This window comes from Bacillus rossius, chromosome 11 (assembly GCF_032445375.1).
Source record: "Bacillus rossius redtenbacheri isolate Brsri chromosome 11, Brsri_v3, whole genome shotgun sequence".
In the NCBI taxonomy this organism is placed as follows: Eukaryota; Metazoa; Arthropoda; class Insecta; order Phasmatodea; family Bacillidae; genus Bacillus; species Bacillus rossius.
The window spans coordinates 45135508-45155936 of NC_086338.1; the positions used below are offsets into that span (position 1 = coordinate 45135508).

General features: G+C 35.6%; 1 protein-coding gene across 8 annotated transcripts in view; it reads left to right on the forward strand.

Annotated features, from left to right (window-relative positions):
- LOC134536900 (NFX1-type zinc finger-containing protein 1-like) overlaps positions 1 to 20429 on the forward strand; it is a 111122-nt gene that overhangs the window by 82730 nt on the left and 7963 nt on the right. For all 8 annotated transcript variants that reach the window (XM_063376969.1, XM_063376970.1, XM_063376971.1 and 5 more), the window contains 5 exons: positions 3098 to 3413; positions 9919 to 10179; positions 10394 to 10622; positions 14548 to 14713; positions 19892 to 20006. In XM_063376969.1, the coding sequence (XP_063233039.1) occupies positions 3098 to 3413; positions 9919 to 10179; positions 10394 to 10622; positions 14548 to 14713; positions 19892 to 20006 (1087 nt within the window). The remainder of the gene's footprint in view (positions 1 to 3097; positions 3414 to 9918; positions 10180 to 10393; positions 10623 to 14547; positions 14714 to 19891; positions 20007 to 20429) is intronic.

The window sequence follows — 20429 nt, forward strand, 5'->3', positions numbered from 1 at the left end:
CATTGTTCATGTGAAGCGGATAAAAAGCCAACGGCAAACAATCGGTTTAGGAGGTGGGCCAGGTCACCACGTGGCCTGACCAAAGCAACGTAACGATGTTAAATTTAAAATGCTCGAGGAGCTTAAATTATTATTGAAACAGTCTACCACCCGGAGTAGGCCTCGAAGACAGAAAGAAAGCGTTTTAGATTAATATATGCGAAACGGATGCTAACGGATCAGATATTACCAAACAATGAAGTCGACGAGGTGCGGGAGCGTCCCACTCCGGGCGGCGGAAGAACAAGACTGACTGGTCAACAGGGTGTCATGGCGTCTTCCAACCCTCGAGTTCCCGTTAGCTTTTTAACTTATAATTAATCTAATTACTAACATAGTTTACCCTTTTAAAAATTAGTAATAATTAAATGACAATTTGTGAGATTTCCATCTGATTTCATTTATCTATGTATCTGTATCATCTGATTTGAATTGGCACACACGTTTGGCAGCCTTGTTTCGTATTGAAATGATAAGTAAGATTTTTCGCTACTATAGAGAAAGGTCTTTAATCCGGCACGTACAAGACCATGGGATATCCGCATTATCAAACGTCAATATAGTTATAGCAGGGACACCAAATGTGGAATGTGAAGTGTAACCTGCTACAAAACAGGAAACACTGAAGTGAAAACCAACAGTAACGAAAAACTTTGACCCTAACATGCCAGCAGTATAGTAAGCAGTAATGTGACTTGGCTGCCAAGGTTAAAAACAAGGGAATCCACCTGAAAAAAAATCAGAAAGCAAGCTGCTCTATTGGTTGGATCAAAGAATGTGCTGAACCATGTATTGCCAAATGGAGTAGTATTATAAGATATTTTGCTTCCCAAATTCATTTAAAGCATGTGATTTTTAATAAATTAATAATATAATCACGTTTGATTGTTAGTAAAATGTGTTTTCTACTTTAAAAAGTTTTTATTGAATGGTTATTATGAACTTAAAGGCAGATTTTATGTCAGTCGTAGCATGTACTGAAAGCATAAAATCATGTAGTGAATAGTTTTCAGTTTAACAGTTTGTCTGAAGCCTTCGTCTTTCAACTGTTTATTTTTAGTATATTTTTATTTCATAAATCCATAAAAATTAGTTTTCTTACACCCTGAAAAACTCAGATTTCTGTGTTTTTTTAAACATAATATGCATTAATTTAATGATTGATATACCTACCATAAATAAAAGAGTTTGGAGATGAAATCTGCAAATGAACAGTTAATCCAAAGCTGTACCACATGTGATGCTTTTCAATACATGCTACGACTGACATTAAAATTTTCCATTTAGTTTAGAAAAACTAAGATGTGCGAGTCTGAAAATTTTTTGGTCCACTCGAGTCAAACAAAGCAAAGTTAAGTAATTACACTGTCAAGTCGAGTTTACACTTGATAAATTTTTAGGAGAGTGGAGTTCTTAAAATTCGAGCCAGCTCAAGTAATTGCAGAAATTTTAGAGATTACTTTTATGTTCCTGGTGTTTGTTAATATACGATACCATTAGCATTTTATCATTTATTTATGTCTTCAATACACGAGTCATTTGTGTCAAGTGAAAAATTATAATATGACTATTAATCATACTTATTTATGATTTTCTTTTAAAATTGAGTAATTTACTCTCACTGGATTCGAAAAAACTCAGTACATTTATTAAGACTTTTGAAATGAAGAAAAATTTGGTGGTTAAATGAATTAAATTTGAAGAAAAAAATTGATAATATATTAAACAATAATTTTCTCATTTTAAATGATTTTAACCCTGTAATTTCCTTAGATGGTAATTCTGAAAAAGAATGTATTTTCTAGGGGGGAAAAAAAAGATCAAAAATTCTTACGTGAAACTTCTTAACATGTGTTTGAAATGTTTTGAAGTGAGCATTGTGATACATAGTTTACCTTTTTAAAGAGTAGTAAGGTTAGTTTAGCTATGTTAAAAAGACTGCAATTTTTTTTAATGGTATGTTGAATTAGATTAGCTACATTAAAAATACTGAAAAATTCTTTGAATGATTTAGCTACCTTTTAAATTCAAATTTCACTGTATTCTTAATGTAGGTGTCCCAACCTATCAACTTTTCTCACAATTTCATTTTTTTATACACTTGTTAAAATGGTGAAATATTGATAAAAATACTTGAAGAGGAGGACTCAAAATCATATCATGAAGGAAAAAAAAAAAGAAAATATTTTGAATTTATAATGTATGTCCTTCAGGATCATCTTCATAGACTCATAGACCTCCCGAATATAAAGTTGATTTTTTAAAGCCAGTCGGATTTACGAAAAGAACCCTTTGCAGCATAATCTACAATATTGTACAGATGAATAAATTTTTCTGAATTTTCGTAAGTTGTCTCAAAACAAAAAAATAGCTATTTTCTGTAAGTAATTTTTTTTTAACATCATCGTGTGCCAAAATCATGTGCATAAAGTATAATCTTACTGAAACAGAATATGTAAAGAAATAGAAAATTAACTCTGTATCAGTTTTCCTTTTCTTCTGTCATTTTCTGGTTTGAGACAAATGCCTGACTTTAAAAATGGCAATACTTAAACCTTTTTTTAATGTCACATAAATAATTTATTTTAAAAGTGGCATTAAACAACGTTCAAAATGTGTAATAACGTTTGTTGTTGACGCACTGCAGGTCATTTCAAGATCGCGTCTTTTTCCAGTGTGTTGATGTGCAAATAGCTGAAAAAAATGTTTCTTTGGTAGTATAGTTATGTAAAATTAACCATACTTTAAATAAACTGCGCTGTGAAGTGTTTGCGAAATAATGGTACGTCATGGTATCAAGTTATAAAAAATATGATTGTAAGTCTCGTCCTGTCGAGTTTAATGAAATCAAACATTTGAGTCGAGTCAATCCTAATACTCGCTCATCCCTTATCAGAACCATTAATTGAGGACTACTTTAGTAGGAAAAGCCTTTTAAACATTTAAATATGGTTGTAACTTGAATTCATATAAAATCATGTGAAAAAAATACAAAATATCAGAACCAAATTATTTAGGACACTACCACCTTAAAACTCTTTTGTGTTTGCCGGTGCAGGGCGCCGGAGAACTGCCCCGTGGGGCACCCGTGCCTGAAACCGTGCTGGCAGGTGTGCGGGATGTGCATGACCAAACTGGAGAAGGCCCTGCCGTGCGGTCACATGCTGGAGCTGCCGTGCCACGTGGACCCCGAGAAACACAAGTGCCGGGAGACGGTCACCGCCGTGCTGCCCGACTGCGAGCACGAGGTGGAGAAGCCGTGCCACGCGGACCCGGAGCGCTTCCCGTGCCCGCGGCCGTGCGAGGACCGCCTGCCGTGCGGCCACAGCTGCGAGGGGACCTGCCACGTCCGCACGGACCCCGACCACACCCAGGTGCCCTCCCGTTCGCTCCTCGCCTATTTCCCACGGAACTGGGACAGCTTAAGAGCTGTCCCGCGGATGCTTAGGTCTAGCTTAATTAGGGCTGGGCCGATGCCGATTCCGATTCTTAAGTATCGGCCGATATTCAGAGTATCGGCATCGGCAGCATCTGTAAAATATTTGCCGATACTTCGCGCCGATACCTCAGTCCAAGTTCTTAAACTGTGTTACAGCAAATTCTCTCTAGTATGTCCCTCTTGTTAACGTACAATCCAGTATAACGTAATAAAGCCACCGGTCCCTTGAAACGCCATGCAAATTAATAGGCATAATAAATATATAACGTACATTTTTCAAAGCCCTGGACTGTAATTTCTCGTTAATACATATCTTTTTGCCAATATTAATACACAAAATATTAAACATTTTCTCATTTCATTCACAATTCTATAGCTTAGTTTAACAACAGGTCTTGTGGAAATTGTTTACAGACGTTTTCTTTATTTCGTTGAGTAAAATGGCAGTAGCAGTGCTGGTAACCGTGCGGATAGAAATTTCATTCGTATAAAAAAATGTCCGTTTTTTGTGTGATTGGTGTAGCAACATAACATTCATGCGGAATAATCAAGAGTTATAAATAAAACGCTTAACTTTTTCAATTAAGAAAAAAAAGATTTGATAATAATTATCCTACAAAATGCGTATTTTCACGTTTGAATTTGTAGCAATGGATATTGGCCGATGGCGGCCATATCTGGCTAGGTAGGTACATAAAACGTGGATTATACGATGGCCAACGACTACTAATGTGTTTTTTGTTACCGTTTGTTTTCTGTTACGATGACCTAACCCATTATTTGTTTGTAAACATCATTTCAGATTGACATCTTTCGTAATCGTACACAAATGTAATACGTATACAACATTTATTTAACAGATCTAGTGGCACACAGTTTCCGACGCTAGTGAACATTTTGTGACGTTTCGTGAAGCTTGTTTAATGGCGACGTGACAACGTGTATAACCAGTTTATATTTTTATATTTAGTGTATTACGGCAGCATTTATGTAGGTAGGCCTACCGTAGAAGTTATGAGTAGGTACCCAAAAGCGTGTGGGTATCAGCATTGCAAAGTTATGAAAGACATTTCTCAAAGGAAAGTTTAAACAAAAATTCTTGACTATATGAAAAAACTGTAGGTTCTGTATGTTGAACAGTTGAATATTATTTTATAATTGGGTTTGAATATGTCGAGCTATTAGGGAAAAAGTACACACAAAATGCAAATTCTGCCAATTATTTCTCATGGACTGGTACTGTTCCAATGCATGTCAGTGCATTTGGCATGTCTAATTCAACTGTAACAAAAGGTCGTCCAGGATTTCAATTTTTTTTAATTGTGCTGTTAAAACTTGAAATTTAACTTTTTTTTAAATTTATGTCATTAGTTCACTACTAGAAATAATGTAGTAATTAGGCCTACAATAAAAAAGCCATCAGGTTGTTAAAATTGGCGCAAAGTGACAAATTGTAACATTTCTTCTGGATGAACCCAATAAATAGTACACCTCCATTAAGTAGTGGTCCCCTCAAGTACTTAATAAAGGGAATTTACTGTATATTGTTTTTGTTAGAAAAAAATCAATAAGGAATATTATTTCACGCAACGGGTTTTTTTGTAAGTCAAAACTAATTTTTAAAATAATTACCTAATTTTGTAATTTATGCACTCTTACCCTAAGTTTCCTTCCCACAGCGCTACTGTTTTAAAGAAAATCGGTCATTTTGATTGTTTTAAAAATACAATGGAGCCCGAGAACCATAGAGACGTGCATACTATAAATGTATATATGTCCTAAACTTGAGTTTATACCATTTATTATGTACCTATGTACTCTATAATGTTTAATAATTGCACTTATGCAGTATGTATGTATATAAGTATTATCTGTATAATCTGTATAAAATTGACTTGACTTGTTCTATATCCCAGAGCCCTTAATTCCATATGGAATCCACTGAACAAAAACTGAATACATAAATAAAAAAATATTCATTGCCAACTGTAGAGCAAAGACAGCCTCACCTTACGTTTACCAATGCTCGCGATAAAGTAAATTGCACTCGCGATCACGTTTACAGCACTCGCGATCATAGAAACAGTTGCTGAAGAACGTCTGAGTAGCTTGCCCCATCTCCATGTTATTTATATATCTATGGTTTTGCTGATGTTATGTTGTTGTGTTTGTTTACAATTTTAGTATTTACATTAGCTTGAATTGTTAAAATATAAACCTAAAGTGATATTTTAAAGATTTTTCTGAGTGTGATGATATGGCTGGGAAGAGAAGTGAAGTTTGGAAATACTTCACTCTTCAATCAAATGAAGATGCAAGGCTACATGCATTTTCTGCCATGTAAAAATATCACAAGGTGGGGCAATGCTTAAACATGTTGGCTGAAAAAAAAGTATTTGTGTGTGTTTTATTATTATTTTAAGATGCATGTTAGTAAGTGTTTTGACCGTTTGATGGTACTCTGTCATTATAATATGAAATTAAAAAATACTTTATAAGTAAAATATCCTTTCATAACACAAACATTTCTTTGGTTAGTATCGGTATCGAGTATCGGCAGTATCGGCCCATAAGAATCGCTATCAGTGGAATCGGTGAAAAGTGGTATCGGCCCAGCCCTAAGCTTAATCATCTTGAGTGTGCATCCTTGTTTGGAGCTGAATAAACTCTTGCTACCGTGTTTTCTTTCAGTCAGGAAGATGTTAAAAATTGGAAACTCTTGGTTTTCCCATGTTTTAAATTTTTTTTTTGCAGTTTTTGAAAAGAATTGTTTGCCTGAAGTTGATTCAAAAATGTTAATATTCATGGGAATCCACTGTAAATGATGTGGAATTGATCTTCGATAAAGTTTAAGCCTTTCTAAGGGCATATTCCTGGGAATAGATCTATTTCTTATCACGTTTTAAATATGGCTTCCCATATTTAAAAAAAAAAAATTATTGTGAAAAAAGTTGTAGAAGAAAATTTTTATTAAATTTTCTCATGGTTTCATGATAATTTCTGAGATTTTAGTAGAGCTGTGCTGATACAGATCGAAAGAAACTGATTTTGCCAATATTTAATTGATTCGGCATTTCTACTGATTCACTATATTTTTGTTAGTTTTGGGTCGATATTACTGAAAATAAAAGTGTCTGCCATAACCTAAAAATCCACTAGTAACTTTTTCAATTTTTGTAGTCCTAAATACATTGAACTCACATAATTTTTTAGCTCTTGCCAGCCGTATACCTATATTAGACATAAATATTCTCTGTTTTAATAAAGTTCTTAAAATGAATACATTGTAAATAAATATATCACCATCACAGTAAAGTTAGATAAGAACAAAAACTTGATTTATTTAGAGCATAGCTGCCACTTCAAACAACAGAAAATACCACCTGCTTGAACTGCAAAGAAATGTTCTTGATATTGTGTTGTAGACTTTTTCAACTAACTTGCATCAAGTTTTTAAAGTTGAAAGTTTAAAAACTAATGCAATAATATAAGGCGTCACATAACGTAATTAGATTTATTGCTTCTCGTGCAAAGTGACTGCATGAAATGCATTTCCATATAAATATTTGGTACTGTGAATTTTCGCCACCACACGCCTTAATTTGATTGAAATTAGTGATGGGTCGATTCCGATTCCGGAATCGGTCGGTTCCACCGATTCCAGTATAATCGTGGGATTCAGAATACAATGGTTTTGGAATCGATCATGACCGATTCCTGCATTGTTTTTAAGTTTGCAAAATACATCTCCCACGCAACGTAAGAAAATATTAAAATGCATGCAAATATAATTTTTAAACTACATAATACAATCTTTTTTTTACGTTACTGATTTACGAATTACGGTAATTAACGTATTTATTTACTTGCACCGCCATTTTCCCTACAGTACAAATGCAGTATCTACTTTCCCGCTTTAAGCGAAAACATTTTTCGGAAATTACGTTGCAGCAGCACTGCATTTAATAGTAAACCTTCAAAAATAATTAGACAAAACCATAAATGTTAAAAGAAAATTATGTTAATGTAAACGGCAAGTAAAATAATGTAAAAGTTAACTATTTGATCATGGCAGCTACATTTGCCATTGTAAACAACCTAATTTTTTTTTTGTTTGTGCTACCTGCCATGGTAAACCATACGGCCATGAACCAAATCTTTGGTGACGTGAACGTGAAAATTAAGATGTTTCACATCTCTGCACTTTAAACTTTAAAGAATTAAATTGAAATAATTTTTGAATGAGATTTTACCCAAATTCACAGTGGATTATTGCGACCATATTAAAATAAGTGTAAAAGCAACATAACCAAATTGCTGTAATTCGGCGTTCTTGTGCGTGTTCAGCGATGCTCATTTTACATTAGATATATTTTGGAAAGGCAGTTGACTAATCTGAATTTCCAAACATTGCTGCTGAAACGTTCGTAAAGTTTTATTACCAAACATAAACAATCTTTTGAAAGTAGTTGTGTTAGTTTTACAGAATTGTTTCTGATAAATTTCTGAAATAAATTAAATGTTCACACGCGATTATTTGAAGAGTTTAAATATTTTATGTAAGAAAATCTCACCATAAAATGTGGAAATTTTGAGATGCTAAAACATGCACAGAACTTTCTTACTCAAGAACCTAAAATTTATTTTCTCTTTACGGTTGTGAAGAACTGCAAGACTGGATGGATTTATTCTTTTCACCAAGTGAGATAATTAAGTTCTAGGTAATATATTAAAACGTAAGCATCTCTGACATTTTATTTTAGTGTGGTGCATATTTGTTTCTTGTCATTTCCATCATAATGAGATAATAAAATTTTATTTTTACATTTCCCACTTTTTATTTTTTTTCGCCCTGGTCCCTTGAAATATGTATAATCGAGGTTATATAGTCATTTTATTTGGATCATTATTTAGTTGTGCTTGAAAATAAAATTCTTAACCTAACTGTACAGACCTCTTTTTTTTTTACAATTAATTAATGTAAGGTATCTAAAGTTGGTTAAGTTATAACATTCACGTCATAAGACATCTTTGATTATTGGCAGTGTTTGAACACGTGTTTTGTCTAACTATATGCAAGGTTAAAAGGCCAAATTGTGCTAGAAATTCAAGGTAGCGTAACTTGATGGTAATGAATATACTTTTTAACATTATATAAGCTGTATATAATGTTAATTTCTGCACAGAAAATGAAAAACAACGCAATTACATTTTTAAAATCATAAACAACCTTTTTTTTTCTGAGTATATTACTCTGTTGAACATTGTCAGATAAAAATTAAGGAATCGGAATCGGATTCGAAGAATCGACCCTTTAATTTAAGAATCGAAAATGGAATCGGAATTAGTATATTTTAGGAATCGGCCCAACACTAATTGAAATAATGTTTCAAAGTCTTGCAATCTAGTACGCTTTAAATTCTCTTTTAAACTTTGTATTTCGAAAATCACTATATCTTATATTTACTTGTTATTAAATTATCTTATTTTATATAATTACATATTAAATAATTAAATTTTCCAGATTCCATTTGTAAATTCATGTTTCAATAAGCAACTAACAGGTGGGAAACAAACAATAAACGTAGCACGCACATAATCGTCGCACCGTTATTTTAGGACATCAAAATTTAGAGAAAAAATTTCTTGCATAAACATAGCATGATAATTTAGATTCTAAATGCTTTGTGTAGGTAATTTTCCCGTATAAAGCAATGTATTTTAAAGTTGAAATCTAATATACATTTGGATATTACAGCTTAATTATTTAATTAAAAGAAATACGAAGTCATCCGATGCGTAAATTTTCTTTTAAATACATTTTCAAATGTTATAACCTCTATCTTTTCCTCTTCGTAGCCACTGTGTAAAGCTTATAAAAATGTATCCAGCGCTATTTGGCATCATTCATGTTTAGTTGTGTTGATTCCTGTATAGAGTGCGCTCACGTAGTCGAATATCGATACAGTTTGCTCATTGGATGCATGGAACACGTGCGTTCTGTCTACTGCCGATTTAACTAAATTTGATATCCCACACTTTCTCTTGGTGTTTACCATGGCAGTAGTTATGCGTTCCGACTCGGCGCTTCACAGTTTTGGTTTTTCAATTAGAAGTTGAACAAAATGTTTTTGTTGCATGACTTAATAATTTAATTGTTTGGCGTGCTTTTGTATTCTCTACTTTTTAAATTAATATACTTTCCTTTAATAGGTTTTGTTTTTATTAATAACTTTACTTAAAATCTTTATTTTATTTTTTTATCACATAAACGTCGCAAACTTGTTTTTAGTATAAAATGTGCGACGATTATGCAATAAAACACGGTGTCTGTTACGTTGCCTGATAGTCTGCTCAGGCAGGGAAAACAGGGAAAACTTGTGGAAATTGACTGAAGTGAGTGTGTGGTAACTCTGACTCGACATTTTGGAACCCTCCAGTTCAAGTGCTACAAGCCGTGCTCGCGGAAGAACACCGGCTGCAAGGCGGACCACCCGTGCAAGAAGCAGTGCTATCAGGAGTGCGCGGACTGCGACGTCCTGGTGGAGAAGCAGCTTCCCGGGTGCAGCCACAAGCACACCATGAAATGCTGCACGGACCCGTCCTCCGTCACGTGCCAGCGCCGGTGCCAGCGAGTGCTGGACTGTGGCCACCCCTGCCCGAAGAAGTGCTTCGAGACCTGCGGGGGCTGCCCCGTCAAGGTGAGTTCACGTTCACAACCTTAACCCTGCCCCAGGAAGAGGCTTCTCGACTCACGGGAACTGCCGCGTCAAGGTGCGTCATGTGGAGAACCCTGCCCCAAGGACGGGGGCCACGCCTTGAAACATTTTCATCCATAATTTAGCATGGCTCGAGAATTATCTGTAAATGTAAAACTGTTCAGGCCGTCTAACTGGGAGCCGTGCTGTTGTACAGGTGAAGAAGGCCATACTGTCGTGTGGTCACGACGTGGAGCTGGAGTGCTGGCAGCCGGCGGTCCCCAGCGCCTGCAGGAAGCTCTGCGAGAAGCTGCTTCCGTGCGGCCACGCCTGCACGGAGCGCTGCTCCGCCCCGTGCACCCCTCGGTGCCTGGAGCCCGTGCCCGGCAGGGTGAGGCCGGCGTGCAACCACGCCGTAGAGGTGCCCTGCTTCCAGAAGGACGAGGGTAGGTACCGTACCTCCTCGGTGTATGCTCGTGTTCCACCCCCCAACACCCCAACACGGCTCAGCCCACCGTAATACTGGAGCAGCCATCACCTTCATTCTTTGAATGGTTGTTGCGATGAGAAAGATTGATTTTTTTTTTTTTTTTTAAATATTTATTAAATATATGTCAAAAGTAGAGGCATGCATTTTTTTCGCATTTGCGATAACACTTTTTTTTCCCTTAAATTTGTGTGATTTTTTTGGGGGAAATGTAAATTTTATTTTTTTATGAAATACTTAGACTTCACGTACAAAAACTCAGAATATTGTGAATTTGCAGTTGATAAATGAACATCAATTTTAATTGTATAGTGTGCCCAACAATTAATGACATTTTGCATATATTATTTTTCTGACACTAGTTTGGTATTTATCCATCCGCATTACCAGAGACCGGAAAAATTTGCGGATTCATTTCACGACAGCCTGAAATTCAAATAGTTATACCTCAGTGCAGCCTCTGCTATTGGCTCACAACTCACCTGGACGACTCTGGGCCGGTGAGAAACACTCAACCGAAGCTGTATCGAATCCCAGGCTGCTACGTTGGGACACCTCCACAAGACAGCAGCCAGTGAGAGGGTGACATTTGACCGAGTGTATGAAGAACTATAAAGTTCATCCTAGAGGTCATTGAACCCGCAAATTTTTCCGGTCCCTACGCATTACCTGTTTTTTGAAAACATTGCTCCATCCCCGAAGATTATAAGTTTTAATACTAAACTCGTGAATGTAAGTAGCTAGATTGCCTTCTAGCAAATAAAGCATTTTGCATTCTTTAGCAAAATGTACAGTAATGCCATTTTTATTGTATTGTTATGTATGTAGATATAATTTTGCTTCATATGCTTTACTTCATACTGATGGTACTAGTGATAAGCTGTAGTGCTGTATAATTTACGTGTTTCTATTGGTATTTTGAAAAGAAAGATGTAAATATTTGAGTCAAAATTTACTTTATTGTGCAAAATAACTTGGTAAACTAAAATTGCTTTCAGTTAAAAATAACACCCACTTTAAGTTTAAAATAACATCACATTGTACCATAAAATAAAAACAGAAATGCATGCCACAAGTCGCAAAACCTCAATAACGAACAAGTTGAATTTTCAGACACACAGAAAACAAGCTAAAATCAGCCGAAGTCAAAAATAAAATGCGCAGGTAGCACAGTCTGTTCATGCCTGATAATGAGAACAGATCTCGGTTCCCGAAACGTTGCAACTGTTTTGTCTTTTATGGGGTACTGTGTTTGTCTGTGCTGTCATCTTGGTGGCCATAATATCTAGTCATGTCTCTGGGTTCACTGTGTGTCTGTGCTGTCCACATTATCTATTAGTATCATTGTTGTGTTTGTCCATTTGTCGCTGTTGTCCAAGGTCATTTTTGGACTTCATTTACTGTTTGTGTCGCAAATGTCTCGTCATTGTCATTTTCTGACTAATTTCTTCGTTGAGTTCTCTATGCTGTGTATGCATTTAACTTTTGACGTTGATTTTGGTTTGTTTTCTGTGTGTTTGTTTGTCCGTTATTGAGGTTTCTCATTCTTAATTTGCTTTCTTGAATATTTTCCATGACAAACAGTGCAAAACGGCAGTGGCGTGTGTCGGAGAAATTGTATTAAATCAGATATTAAATATATTTTGTCAAAATTGTCTCATGAGGCATTTATACTATAAAATCATTAGTAATAAGTAGGGCCCCCTGAAAGTGGTAAATAAAATTTTCAGATTTCGTCATTAAAAATTACCAAAAGCGGTGTTAAAATTCACTTTTAAAACACAAAAGCGGTGCTAAAATTCACTTAAAAACACAAAAGCGGTGCTAAAGACTTAAAAAAAAAAAAAAAAAAAGTGTGTTACCATAAATATATCTGAAATTATTTAAGTTAAATATATTTACTTGAACCTACTCATTACTGAATACCCTAAACAAATAGGTTACATATATTTATATGACAATACTTTTGATTTACACACTGATTATTAGTTTGTTCCCATAAACTAATCTGGAAAACTATTAATTCCTTTAACAAAATCGAGGACGCATCACAACTCCGAAATGCCAAATTGATCACAACAACGACGACAGCTAGAAAACTGCTGTGTTCCACAACGCCGAAAAATGTCATTACAGGGCTGCCACAAAGATTGGGTTAGGATAGACTAGGTTAGGTTAGGTTAGGTTAGGTTAGGTTAGGTTAGGTTAGGTTAGGTAATGTAAGGTTTGATTGATTGTGGTATTTCGGCGTTAAGGTACATTAGAAACGCACACAAATTCCGTTGTTATTTCGGCGTTGTGGTCAATTTTGACATTCGGCGTTATAGTATTTCGGCTTTGTGGTCAATTTTGACATTCGGCGTTATAGTATTTCCGCGGTGTGGTAACGACCCAACAAAATCTATAAAAACTGTTGGCCAACTAATCATCATCATCATCACACCATTCGAAAATTAATGTTTGTTTACATTTTTCCGCTTTTTGGCGCGATTTAAAATGCTTGTGTCTGGTTCGCCCGATAATCTGCTTGATACTACGACGCTGTTCCAACTATATACCAGCGCCCCCGGCGTACGTGATATGGCCACTCACGTAAGGCTGTTCCAAACACCGTTCGCCCAATCATCTGCTTGCTTTTGTATTTATCCGGTGTCGCTGTTCTAAGCTACGTCAGTGCCCCGAGCGGTGTGTGTACGCTTTAAAACTTCGCCTGTTTGTCTTATCTATCCAAACATTATGCCGGAAAGGAAAATAAACGCCGTAGTTTTGCGTATTTTTACAGTATATTTTTGGGTTTAACATTATAACGTGAGCGTGTGTAAGCTTTTGTCTGCTTTAGTTCATTTATGATTAATGTTTGGCGGCCATGTTGCGGTGTTTGTTTACCATTGTCGAGAAAAGTCTTAACCAGTATTTAAATTTCGCGTAAAAACACTACGATTTCGCGTTTTAATACAAAATTTCGTGTAAAAACGCTGTGTTATGGCAATTTCGCGTAAAAACTGTATTTAACGGTGATTTCGCGTTTATCGTCGTTTAATCGCGATCGCGAAAAGAACAGGCCCCTAGTAATAAGCATGTCCAAAAGAAAACTACTCAGAAAAAAAATTAGCACATTTTTGTGTGTTTAAAAAATGTGCCAACTTTAATGTAAAAATATGCTAGCGTACTAAAAATAAATACAAGATCAAACAATGCAACAAATTTTTTCCATTCCCTTTAGTTAATACATTGTGGTACAAAATTCATGCTACTTAAACAACATTTAATGAAATTACCATAACAATAGATACCATATCTGTAGAGACCAGAAAAATTTGCGGATTCATTCGGCAATAGCCTACAATTCAAACACATATACCTCTTAGATGATTTTGCTATTGGCTCACTGTTCAACTGGACGAATGTCAACCATTTAAAAAAACCCTCAACCAAAGAAGGATCGAATCACAGACAAACCAGCTGAGACGGCTTACACGTCGGCAGCCAGAACTTGCGTTGTTTTCCCGAGTGTACAGGGGGATGCTAGACGGCTTTGCTTTAAACCCACTTCAATCTTCGTGACAAGTCCGTCGCCCTACAGGCCACCTCTAAAGAAAATATGTCAAAAAACAGTTTATTTTTACTGGTTAGTTTACATGTACGTTTTCTGCTTGCCGTAGTTAAATCAAACCTTTCTGAAACTACCCCTCACGGTTCCCAGGAATTGGGTCGTAATAGATGTTCTCCGAAATTTTCAGTTGATTTCAAACCACCCCCCCCCCCCCCTCCTCCAATCGAAACCGCGAATTTTTCCGGCCCCTTACACATTTGTAATTTCGAGTCAAGATCTGTCAAATTGCTGGTTCATCGAAGAGCGCATGCGTGCGTGTGTGTGTCGGCAGACCTGGACCCTCACTCGGACTACCTGCTGTCACGCTGCGCGGTGCCGTGCGGCACGGTGCTGGAGTGTGGCCACCCGTGCCACGGGACGTGCGGCCAGTGCCTGCAGGGACGCGTGCACATGGCATGCCTCGAGGAGTGCGGCAAGCCCCTGATCTGCGGCCACCGGTGAGCTGGCTGCCGCACAGGCTTCCCCCAGTCCCCCTGGCCTTTGAATATATATACTGTATAGAAGTCGCCAGCCCAGGTTCAAAATTTCTAATACGGTTTGAGGTAGTTGGTTAATTCACCGCCGCAATCGCCACCATCTCTAGGGCATCGACTTGTGGTGGTCCCTAGCAGACAAGTGTCGAACTCTTCAAACACCCCTTCCCCCTCCTGTTGAACGACCTCGAGCTGCAGTGATTTATTGGTGGGGGGTGCGGGAAATGACAGCAGGCGACAGTGCTGCGCTCTAACGTGTAAATAACAACTAAGACGATACAGGGCATTACGGCAGTGCACTACAGCGGTGATGTTCCCAAGCTGCTCATCATACGATCCTGAAAAACGTAGAGTAAATCCTATCCACTCGCGACTTCTATACAGTATATATATTCAAAGCCCCGGCTGACCGACCGGCGCCGACAACCGTCAGTGTGATCCCTGCACCGCAGGAACCTTCACATCCAAACTAGGGAAGGGTTGCGATTCCACATTTCCCCCAGATTCCGATTCCACCACCAAAAAAAAAAAAATTGTGGGGTGACAACAGTAGTAACAATAGCTTAATGCCCCACTTGGGTTGCCAGTTATATTTGTAGAGCTAATTCTGCTTAGGCTCCACTTGGGTTGTCAAATTAATTATGTGGGGGAACTTCAACTTCTCACGCACACACACAAAACGTTGGGCTGTGTTAAAACTGTGTAGCAAATTTTATTTTACTCTTGTGTGGCTCTCAGCTGGTAATTCTGATATCAAGTAGGCCACAGTTAGGTATTACTTATATGGGTACAAACATACATAAACATACACTGGGGTAGATGAAACTACAAATAACATGACACAACACTTTGAAAATAAAATATATAATTATTTATTTCAAATGTAAAAACGATTTCAAAATTTTACCCTTATTAATATCTTTAATTTAATTACAATTTATATTCAAAACAACAACCTAACGTGTACTTGACATCATATAACTCCAATAAAATTCCAATTACCAGGATTTATGTTGCGCACATTTAAGTATTTACAAAAGTCTTTATTTGGGTTCGTTGACACTACACAGTTTTTAATTAATGTTTTAGGGAACTTAAAATCAATTTACCTCGGCTAGTTAGGTTCAAAATGTCATCGGCAGAGCTCAGAGCCTCTTATCTATAGGACCTCTGAGTCTGTTAATTAGTGTGTAAAATCGTAAAATTTATATCAAAGTATTACTTAAATCATATATAATGTCACTTTACTTCATAAAATCAATGTTTATATTAATTTCCGGCGACGATGTGACGTAAGAACGGGAGTTGCGTGATGTGTGCATAAGATGAGGACACAAAATCTGGGCACTTTTATTACTCACGTTTTTCACTCCTATATTATTTATCTTTTTAGATAAATCCTATTCCAATATTCTGGACTCCCTAATGATTCATAATTATCATCCTCTATCTGGGATGCCTGTTGCTATATAGCTAATTTTCAGGATTTATAATCGCCGACGTCACGAAGTTGCCGCTCTTTCAGCTGGCCATTATAGAACTCTTTCTTACTAGCTTCTCAAATTAAGCCAGTAAAACTTAACTTTTAAATGGCGGCCTGTGATTGGCCCAAAACCAAAATCAGTTACTTAATTTCTTAACAAAAATGTGAAATCCGAACGCAACAATTGCGCAGATAACAAAATTTCACGTACAATTTAAATAAATAAATATTAAAAATAATAATTTACATTATAATTAAACGGCGTTAATTTTACCGTTTACCGTTTCCAAGTTCATTAGTCCTTAGAGGGGTATCAACAATACTTATTTCAAATAGTCCGGTAAAAATCCAAAGAGTCACTTTTCCATAGACATACATAACAAAATATTGCAGTTTCTGAAAATAAATAATATTAGACATAGAGCAAACAAAATTAATAAATTGTAAATAATAATAAATAATTAAACTGTCAAAACAAACATGTTGCAGTACAAAATGATTCACGTAATCATCTAGAAAACTGAACAGGAAAAAAAAAATACAATGAAAGCCTGATTCCAAACAAACTGTTTGATCAATTCAAACGTGATAACGATACATTTTGTTGTAACGCCATTTTGAAAACTGTCAACTAAAGTGTAGCAGTATGTGGCATTTTATAGGAGGGTATTTTACAAATGAATGGCATTTTTTAAACTAATTAAGCTGGAAAAAAAAATTATTTAGAATATTGGTTAACATAGCATCTGTTGCAAGATGCTAGTTTTTCCGGCCCCTAAGCATTGGCGACTGCATAGTGTGTCGTGTGGTCATGCAGTGTTAGTGTGTCGCTATTTACATCACGGACGGCATGGCACTGGAATTTTTAATGACAAGTAATTCACATGGAAACACATTATGAAATATCATGAAAATAAGATGACAAAATTAAAGGTACAAAATTAAATATGTGACTGTTTACAGTGTAGGATAAGTCAAAATAGATGTTAAAATATTTCTTGATTATAAATTTTTGTTGGAATAATTGTTTACTTACAATTTCAGTTAGCACAGTTAAAGCATGTACGTATTTTTCACAGGGAATAAGTATTGTGTTGTGTTAATGTAAACTATGGTTCTTTACTTATCTAATTAAGATTTTTCTGATCTGATACCTGATTATTAATGGACAATATTTATTTATGGTTTTAATAAGTAGGTTGGTTAAGGGCTCTGAAAAATAAAAAGTGCCAGAAAATTTTTTTGTTACTAATTTGTTAAACTTCAGAAGTTTTTTTTCATCATTTTTATGTTTTCTATTGAAAGCTATTTAATTGAAAATATTAAAGGTCTGCACATATGTTTAGTAAATAGAAATTACAGATGAGAGTTCATCACTAGTATCTGTAATCATCTCTCACCATACTGTTGACAAAAAAACTGGACATGAATGGTAAATATAATGCTAGGTAACAAGTCAGTTGAAACATAATGTTTATTATATTTAGATTTATATTATGCTGAGTACTTTTAAGATTAAAATTCATTAGAACCATGCAAGAATTGCTACATAATAAATGTATTTATTTCCCTTTTTTTACACTTTTGACTACTATTGACTAATTAATTTAATTGTAGAGGAGTATTTAGCTGGGTATAGTTTACAAGATATTCAGATAATTTAATTGATAAGTTCTTGATTAGTATATGATTATTTGTTCCTGTATTACAAGAAACATTAATGAGCAAAGTATTGTTATTAGAGAGGAATTAGACCTTTCATTAAAATTTATTAAGATATTATATTTAAACTTAGTCTTAAAAAAAAAAAACACTTGATTTAAACCCTGCCTGAGATACAGTGCACTAAACTTCATTTGTAATCTTTTAAGCAGTTTCATAATTATATAAATGATTATGTAATTTTTTATACTGATAGCCAACTGGAGAAAGTACCAATAATCCCAATAACTCTTATAGGACATTGGGCCATAACTATCCAAATTTTACGAAAACATGACACTACATGCTGAAAATTAACTGCATACTAACAAATTCTTGCGTGTGACAAAATGATATTGTGATAAATAACTAGACCTGTGCAAAGCTTCGACCAAGTGAATCAATCAAAAATTTTACATTCATTTGACTTCGCCAAGAAATTTGCTGTTCATTTTATTTGAAGCTTCAGTTGTGATGCAGAGCTTTGTGTCTGATGTGAAGCTTTACATTTGTTGCAAAGCTTGCGTAGTTTATATTTTTATTGAATGATTTTATATGTAAGGCCCAATCGGTTATTCACTTAATCAGTTGAAAACAAACCAAATAATATATTTTTTTTATTTCACTCCTGTATTTTATAAAATAAGTGTCTCGTACAGTTTCGCCAAGAGCATTATTTGCATTTTGATTTGTCTTCGCGAATATTTTAAACTGAAACCAGCGCTCTCAGGCACAAGCCCTATTCCCTCAATATGCTGGTTTCGTACGTGATATAAACACAATCAAATCACTCAGCAAACAAAACAAGATAATGTATTATAAGTTTAACATTTTATTTTCTTTGGAGTGACATCAAAACCCTTATAATAAGATAGCAAAAATACACACAGCATATAAAATTAGTTAAATCATATTTGTTATGACTCTCAAGTAGCCGCAAATACAGTACAATTGTGGGAAGTTGACTATGTGTTTATCTCATATAAAGGAAATTAAGAAAGTTACATATTATCACCAAGAGTAAATTCACACCTCGTATACAGCTGTATGTACTAGCCAAATTTACAAATTCAAAATTACGGTTATGGAGCGTGTCGTAGCCCGACACGTATACTACACATAATTAGTTACATTCTTAATCAACATTACAATTGCTTTCACATATAAGTCATTCATGTAATGTGCTCGATCTTCTTGTATACTTAATAGCTTTCTTAAAAAAAGTAACCAGAATGCAACTCAACATTAAACCAGCATCAGCAGTTTGCCGAATTTAAACAGTACCCTAGGGTGCTAATTTATTACGTGACCCAATTGATTGCAAGTAAACTCCATTTAAATTACAATAAAAAAGACTCTATGTATTTTAGTCTAAAATGACATAGCACACTAAACCAATGCATCATAAAAAGCCTGATCGAAATGTCGCTCGAGCATGTTCATTAACTAGTACATAAAAGATAAAAGTTACATTCAAATCAATTTCTAAGGGCGTGCCAAAATGAATTGACTAGATAAACGTTCCTACGATACGTACTCACGCTAAGTGCTGCCCAGACACCCAACTGCCATCACGACCTAACCAGACTATGTCATGTCCGTTACAAAGTTACGCCGGAGAAGAAAGAGCCAACCAAATTTAAGAGCTTATATAAGCTTGATGTGACGTCGGCGCATGCGCAGAGTGGACGGATCCAATTCAGGAGGGGTAAGGGAGACCTATAGGAGGGGATATCAATCTCTCATTCCGCGGCGGGCACTTCAAAATATCCACCATTACGTCGGTCTGCCGGCTCAAAACATTTGATTTGATATTTGCTTTGCATTAGAAAAACTAGTATTGGTGCAGGCCTATAAATAATCAAACATTTAACATATGAATAAGTGTGAAATTGATGACCACCGACTTACAGCTGGTATTTTAGAGGGTAATAGTTTTCCCTGTCGCTTGTTCGCAGGTGTTGGGTACCCTGCTCCGTGAGCTGCCCTCCTTGCAACAGGAAGTGCAACATGTTCCGGTGTCGCCATTCTCGCTGCAGCAACAAGTGTGGGGAAGCCTGTACACCATGCACCGTAAGTTTCCTTATCTGTGCCAGGGTTCGTACACCTCCTTGATATCCTTAAAATTTCCTTGATTTGTCTTTAATTCGATAAGAGCTCTTAAATTTAACTAAAAACCTTACAAGCTCCTTAATAAAGACTGATTGCAAGTAAGGAAGTTACGTATAAAAAAAAGTTTTGATTTAATTTTGCGTATTTTATATCTCACCTTTAAATTAATAATGTGCGTTTTTTACTGCCTTACTTTGAACTGAATAAAGTGAATGTAATTAGTGGTCAAAATTATATGTTAGCGAGGATAATTTCACAGATTTCCAGAGATAATTTTGGATGATAGGAGCGTACGTGTAAAAATTGAATTAACAAACAAATTTATTTTTTGTGCATGTACTATTTGACATTTTTGTTTTCTTGAGGGATTTTGTGATATGCGAA